The sequence below is a fragment of the Alosa sapidissima genome, chromosome 8 (assembly GCF_018492685.1).
Source record: "Alosa sapidissima isolate fAloSap1 chromosome 8, fAloSap1.pri, whole genome shotgun sequence".
In the NCBI taxonomy this organism is placed as follows: Eukaryota; Metazoa; Chordata; class Actinopteri; order Clupeiformes; family Clupeidae; genus Alosa; species Alosa sapidissima.
The window spans coordinates 21,667,685-21,675,184 of NC_055964.1; the positions used below are offsets into that span (position 1 = coordinate 21,667,685).

Consider the following 7,500-nt stretch of genomic DNA (forward strand, 5'->3'; position numbering starts at 1 on the left):
CCGCACCAACAATCTCCCAGCTGCAACCAAATAGACAGAGATCCTATTTGAATTCGGTCATCTAAACAGGCTGTGCTCTGTAGTTGTGTACTTTGCCACACTGGGTGAAGTGAAGTACGAGGGTTGTGGGAGGACAGCTGCTGTGGCTCATGCGCTGAAGGGGTTCCCGGCATGACCATACTGAGGTCACTGAGACACTCACGCCCCGTGCAGAGTGGACAGGCTGTGGGCCAGTGGTGTCGGGGATGTGAGCGGACAAGTAGTGCATGGCCAGGAGAGTTCTGACCATCATACTGATCGACAGTGATGGCCATTTTGAACGTCTTTTTTGTCAAGGAATTCAGAGTTGTAATTAACCGAGGAGGAGCTCCCACTCCTATTAGGGGCAAATTAAGGCTCTTGTGTGTGTGTGTGTGTGTGTGTGTGTGTGTGTGTGTGTGTGTGTGTTCGTGTGTGTGTGTGTGTGTGTGTGTGTGTTCGTGTGTGTGTGTGTGTGTGTGTGTGTGTGTGTGTGTGTGTGTGTGTGTTCGTGTGTGTCTGGCAGTAAGATATATAGCCTTCTGTCTCCATGGGAGGGGATGGCCACACGGCTCATTTAACCAATTAATGAATTACTCGATTATTAATAACTTTTTAAATGATGAACGCAGCTTCATTTTTTAAAATATATTACAAATCTGCTAGCCATTTGCTGTAGACTTCTTTTTGGCACACTCAGCAGTGTTCACATTTACATGTGAGATATACGTGTGGGCATGTGTGTTTATACCTTATGTATGTAGAGACCTAGATTGCTTGGGAATATGTCTGGATGTGATATATGAGTGTGTTATAATGGTACACAACAATGAGCGATGTGTCTGGCATAATATCCAGGTGCATATATGCTGAATATATAAGTGAGTGTGCGTGTGTGTGTGCGTGTGTGTGTGTGTGTGTGTGTGTGTGTGTGTTTGTGTATATGTGTATGTCTGTGTGAGTGCTGTGGTATTAAAAGATTTTGGTTTGTAAGAATGTGTGAACAGGTGTCCGTGTAAATGCATTAGTGAGAATGTATGTGTGTGTGTGTGTGTGTGTGTGTGTGTGAATAAGCGAACATGCTATACATTTAGTGATTGTGACTGAGTGCTTCAGCGTGTTTAGTCTGCTAATGTGTGCGATCTGCTAATGTGTTAGATGCTTTATGTGTGCGATCCGGAGACTGTGAATGTGCTGCTACTGCTGCTGTGTGTGCGTGTGTGTGTGTGTGTGTGTGTGTGTGTGTGTGTGTGTGTGTGTGTGTGTGTGTGTATGTGTGTGTGTGTGAGTGTGTGTGTGTGTTTGGGTCTCCTCTAATGGGCTCTTTCATTGCGGCTCCATTGAAGGCTGTGGCGGCGGACGGGGGATTAGGGCCCCGGCGGCGGCGCCTTGTTAAAGGAAGAGAAAAGGGGCTCGAGTGTGTCGATTGGATTAACTTGTTTGGGCTTATTAAGAGGGGAGACACAGAGGCTTGTTAAAAGCAGTGCATGGGGCGCACACACACCACCCCACTGGGTCACCATTCAATTAGAGGAGAGGGAGACTAGCCCACCATCCCCCTTACTCACACACACACACATACACACACTCACACACACACACACACACACACACACAGAGAGAGAGATAGAGAGACACAGAGAGACACAGACACACACACACACACAGAGAGAAAGAGAGAGACACACACACACACACACACACACACACACAGACACACACACACACACACACACACACACACACACACACCGCCTCTTCCCCTGTCTCAGCTCTCTCTCGTCCTCTGAGTTGCCATAGTGCTCTAGTGATTACTATGGAACGCAGCCACCTGCACTTTGCTGAGATGGAAATAGGTGCCGCTCACAAATATCTGATGACAGTTTAATACACACACTTAGAATCAGATACGCTCTAACACACACACACACACACACACACACACACACACACACACACACACACACACACACACACACACACACACACACACACACACAGCATTCAAAGCAGTGAGCCCTCGCACACACCCAGATGTAGTGTGTGTGGAAAGCATCCTGTGTGTGATACTGCGTGATTGTGTTTTGCACTGCATTGGACACGGGGCGGCGGTGATCAAATAGAGAAGCATCTTAAGTCATCAGTGCTCAAATCGGAGGGGCTTTTAACTGTGGAACTCTACCTCCCTTTCTCTCTCTCTCTCCATCCCTCTCTCTCTGTGCTTCCCCCTCTCTCTATTCATCTCTTCCCCTCATTTCATGCCATTTTCTCATCGCAGGGTATCAATCTCACTCATGCTCCACAGGAGGAGCAGTGGGTGTCAGACGAGGGGTGGGAGGCAATGATAGGGTGGGCTGAGGCTAATTCTCTCTCTCTCTCTCTCTCTCTCTCTCTCTCTCTCTCTCTTTCTCTCTCTCTATTTCTCTCTCCCTCTCTCTCTTTATCTCTCTCTCTCTCTCTCTCTCTCTCTCTGTATCTCCTTCTGTCTCTTTCTTTTGCATAAACTCTCTCTCCCTCTGTGTGAGAGAGGAGAATGTGCTTGTGTGTCTAATCATGTGTGTGTGTGTGTGTGTTTGTTTCTGCTTGTTCTCAAAGTCTGAGTTATCATCCGGTGTGGGCGTGTGCCCTGGGCTTGCCCCCCTCGCTGCTTGCCCTGCACTGAGCTCTTAGGCGCCTGAAGATCCTTGGCTGCTCTGCTGCTGTCAGGTCTGCATGTTGAGTTGGCTGGTCAGTGGGGGTGATGGTGACGGGGCTGGTCATTTGCTGCTGGCTGCAGACATGTAGGAGAGACACACACACCAAGAGGAGTTTTAAGTGTGGGGTTTAGATGTGGGATGAGGGGAGGAGTGGAGTGTGTGTGTGTGTGGGGGGGGGGGGGGGGGGGGGGGGGGGTGATGCCTCCCAACCGAAGACTTCCTTCTGACCCCCCCCCCCCCCCCCCTTCTCTCCATGTGCTGGGGTATTAGAGGAGGATTGGGGAGGTGGTGGTTTGGGGGTTGGGGGAGTAGGACTGGGGTAGGATGGGAATTGATCTCTGAAATGGAATAAAAAAGCACTCTGGCTGAAAGAGGGATAATACCTCCCAGAGCAATTGGCAGCGAGCAAATGGAGAGTAATGGAGGATAGTTACACAATTGTCTCATTTTCTGAAGAAACGAACAGTGGGATGAAAAAGAGAGATGAGAGAGAGAGAGAGAGAAAAGAATGAGAAAGAGAAAAACGAACCCACAGAGCTCTTTCCCTTTGAGATTTTCCCTCTCCTTCCTGACTCTTATGTTTCCTGGTTTTCTCCTAACCCTCAGTGCCCTAACCATGTGTGCTGTGCCTAGCAGCTTATATATTCCATTTGTTTCATATCTTCTGTGTTTGAACAGATACCAACTCATAATGAGAACTATTAAATAGTTCATTCCTCTCTCTGTCCATGGAAATCACTTGCATCTGTTGGAGCTGTTATGTTTGATTATGCTCACTATTGGGCTTGAGATATTTGGATTCCAGGCTGAACTGAACTGTCTGCAGATCGTATGTTCTCTCACCTTTGTTAGTCTTTGATTTTAGATCCATGGTTTGCTTCATCATCTCAGAAGGCCATTGTATGTCAGTGGAGGTCTTCTGTTGAAGACACAGAGGTGATAATAAGAGTAAGTACTAGACACTGTCAATGGCCTTCTGGGAAGTCAAAATGTTCATACCCAAGAGTACCACATCCTGAAGCTCAGCCAAAATGATCCCCCATCTGAGCTAAGCGTCAATAATACACTTAATTTGTACTCATCAACCTGCTCTTTCATACAAGAGTGCCCATGATGTGATGGCCCATTCATCAAACAGTTCTGGAACGTTAGGTGCCAGTGCATCTCCCAAGCACACCCTTTTTTAATTGCGCCATTGATTCCAGTCATATTCGCGGCGCAATCTATTTAAGTGGAGTAATAACAGTGGCGACGTCGAGCTAAATGCTCGCACGGAAGATTCCGGGCGAACATAAATAACAGGGAGACGCGGCCTTGACAAGCACGCGAGAAATCATTTTTCAATAATCCGCAGCTTGGGCCCTTGGCTGTTGACAGCTGAGATGAAATATTCAGCGGCGGGCTTTTGTGCGAATGCGACGAGGCGGGCTCAGAAGAACAGAACAGGACAGAGAGCGAGAGGGGGAGAGAGAGAGAGAATGAGAGAGAGAGAGATGCAAGGACAGGATCAGAGGACCTCATTGGAAAAAAATTACAAGAAAAGTAGTCAGGCTGTTGAAGTGCATTTCTTCATCTGTCCCAGGATATGCTAATTGTAATATTTGCTTTTATTGTTGTGTTGAATTTGTTCTGAGAGAATTTGGTTGGTTCTAAAGAACATGTCTGAGTAACTGATATGTGCTGCATGCATCTTTGGTGTTGCTGATGCACATTACTTAGGTTACAGGAAAGCGAGAATGCTGACATTTTACTAGGTAGTTTATGCTTGCCATTAGTGAGGCTGTCAAGTTAATGTCTTCATTATGCTGATCTCAGAGCAGTGCTTTCTCATAGCCCTGCATCTAACACTGGCTGTGCTGAGGTCAGTATGTGTAGCCTACACATACTGAGTGTAGGTCATAGACTTGTCAGTGAGAGGGCTGCTGTTTTTCTGATGTGGTGGCAGCCAGCGCATCCTACTTCCTGTACTGTTGGAGGGGCCCCACATTGGCAAACACACAAAGAGAGACAAAAACACACACATGCAAATGTGTGCAAACACACACGTACATGCAAGAACACACACACATGTGCACAGACACAGACATGCACGTGCACACAAACACACACACATGCTTGCTTGCTTGCAGGCAGGCATGCACACACCCACAGACACCCACACACACACACACACGGACACGCACATGCAGCGTCTGAGATTTATGGCCAAGGTGAAGATTGATTAGTGCTGTCACAGCCCCTGATGTACGACTGGCGTTCACCCCCGCCCAAACCATCAGCTCTCTCTCTCTCTTTCTCTCTCTCTCTCTCTCTCGCTCTCTCTCTCTCTCTCTCTCACACACACACACACACACACACACACACACACACACACACACACAGAACCACCACACAAGTACACATCCACTCTCTCACACACATGCATACACAATCTGTCACACACATGCCCCCCCCCCCCCCCTTCCACCCACCCCCACCCCACCCAAACACGCAAATCCTCAAGCCTTTTCTGACAGTCATCCAAAGCTGTCGCACCAGTTGAAGCCCTTGCAGACAGGCTGCTGTTTTAGGCATTTCCTCTGATACTGCCATCAATCAGCCATTCCAACTCCCATGAGGTGCAGAGACGGGGCAGCACGTATGTGTGTGTGTGTGTGCGTGTGTGTGTGTATGTGTGTGTGTGTGTGTGTGTGTGTGTGTGTGTGTTTGTGTGTCTGTGACTATGTCGTTAAGAGTTGTGTTTTGCTTTGCATGCATAATAAACTACTGCTGGTTGGGGGCTTGTTTGTGTTCCTTGAGGAGACTGTAGCGTCCTCTGTTTTAACGCTAGTAGCACACATAGGAGCCCTGTTGAGTGCCTGTGCAGAAGGGAGAGTGGTCGTAAATTGCAGGGCTCGGGGCAACAGGCTACAGAGCAGGTGTGCATTAGACATTCCGCACGCACGCACACACACACACACACACACACACAGACACACACACACACACACAAACACACACACACACACACACACACACATATGCACACAGAGGCAGGAAGGATGCAGTTCGAGTCCCATTAGCCACAAACAAGCTCTCTGTTGAAAGAGTGAAGGGGAGAGGAGTGAAGTGTGTGTGTGTGTGTGAGTGTGTGTGTGGGGGTGGGGGGGGGGGGGGGGGGGGTTGTAGGTGGGTGGCTAGACTGGCTACAAGACTCAGACCTCCCCCTTCCACAAGCAGTTAAATCAATGGCAGCTTAACTCACTTTCCTTATGACTTTGGAGGTGTATGATGGTTTGTTCTCTCTATTTGCCTGCTCCCTCTCTTTTCCATTACTTTCTATCTGTCTGTTTGTCTGTCTCTCTGTCTCTCACTGTCTTATCTCTTTAAAACTGAAGATGTATGGGGCCCTTGTAGCCCAAGCGCATGCAAAATCCATATCACATTTGGGTCCAAGTTCCTATATGGACCCAGGTTCAAATCTTACCTGTGGTGACGCGTCGCACCCCATCTCTCATTCCCACTTGCTTCTTACTATGCACAGAGAATCACAGGCTCAGTCCCTGCCTCAGTCATTGCACGCGCCTCTTGATTGATTAATCACCACTATGTGGATACTGTTTTTAGAATTGATTTAGATTAAGTGTTAGTATAATTTGTATTTTAGTATATTTAGTATATTCTTTATCTTCTACTATCCTTATTGCTTAGTTGTGTTTTTATATTATATACTTTTAATTACTTTTTCTGCTGTTAGTGAATGTGTGTGTGTTGTCTGTATGCTACTGAGACCTTGAATTTCCCCTGGGGATCAATAAAGTATCTATCTATCTATCTATCTATCTATCTATCTATCTATCTATCTATCTTCTTTCTCTTCACGGTCCTATCTGAAAAAAGGCAAAAAGATATATACATATAAAAACAATGATTTGTGACCAACAATTTGAGTGTTGTATGGTGTGCTAGTATGAAAGAGTTATTTGTGTTATACATTACACCCTAATAACCCTCTCCATCTCTCTCTCTCTCTCTCTCTCTCTCTCTCTCTCTCTCTCTCTACCTCTGTCAGGTCTCTCTCGGCGGTGCCCCGGCTGTAGTTGTCCTCCCGAGCTGCCATGCTGGCCTGCCTGCAGAGGAGGCAGAACCCGCCGCCACAGCACCACCACCACCCGGCCTGCGCCGGCAAGGCTCTGGAGCCTCCGCCACAGGCCCTCAGCCGAAAATGTGAGTCCACTACCGCCAGCGTGGGCTGGGACGCTTGGGTGGGGTGGGGTGGGGTGGGGTGGGGTGGGGTCGGAGGGAAAGGAGCAGGGGGTCAACGGGTGACCTCCCGCTCCAGCGTGGGAGTTTTAGCCCTTGTTCCCTCAAGCTGTTGAGTGTGTGTGTGTGTGTGTGTGTGTGTGTGTGTGTGTGTGGGAAGGGTTGGTCTCAGGGTCAGGGCTAAGGCCGCGGCTTTTGACTTTTGCCTGTGTGGTTGTTTGGTGTCCATGGATACGCATGCCGTTCAGGTTGCGCCTGCTCGGCTGTAAATGTGAACTGAGGCGAATGCCGATAAGTGAGGATTGATGGCAGGAGGCTGCATTCTTTGAGGAATTGCACAATACCAGGTGCCACGCTTAGAGCTATAGCCTTTGGAATCAAAGGGAATGTCTATTTTTCTTTCATTCATTCTCTCTATTTTTCTTTCTTTCATTCTCTCTATTTGTCTTTCTTTCATTGTCTCTATTTTTCTTTCTTCCATTCTATCTATTTTTCTCTTTCATTCTCTCTTTCTGTTTCTTTTGTTTTGTCTTTCTTCCTTTCC

At 47.7% G+C, this 7,500-nt stretch overlaps 1 protein-coding gene across 1 annotated transcript in view; it reads left to right on the forward strand.

Annotated features, from left to right (window-relative positions):
- The window catches only part of fam222a (family with sequence similarity 222 member A), a 65,017-nt gene that overhangs the window by 28,676 nt on the left and 28,841 nt on the right, over nt 1–7,500 (forward strand). Inside the window, exon 2 of the mRNA XM_042101916.1 lies at nt 6,766–6,920. Within this exon, the coding sequence (XP_041957850.1) occupies nt 6,812–6,920 (109 nt within the window). The 5' untranslated portion in view covers nt 6,766–6,811. The remainder of the gene's footprint in view (nt 1–6,765; nt 6,921–7,500) is intronic.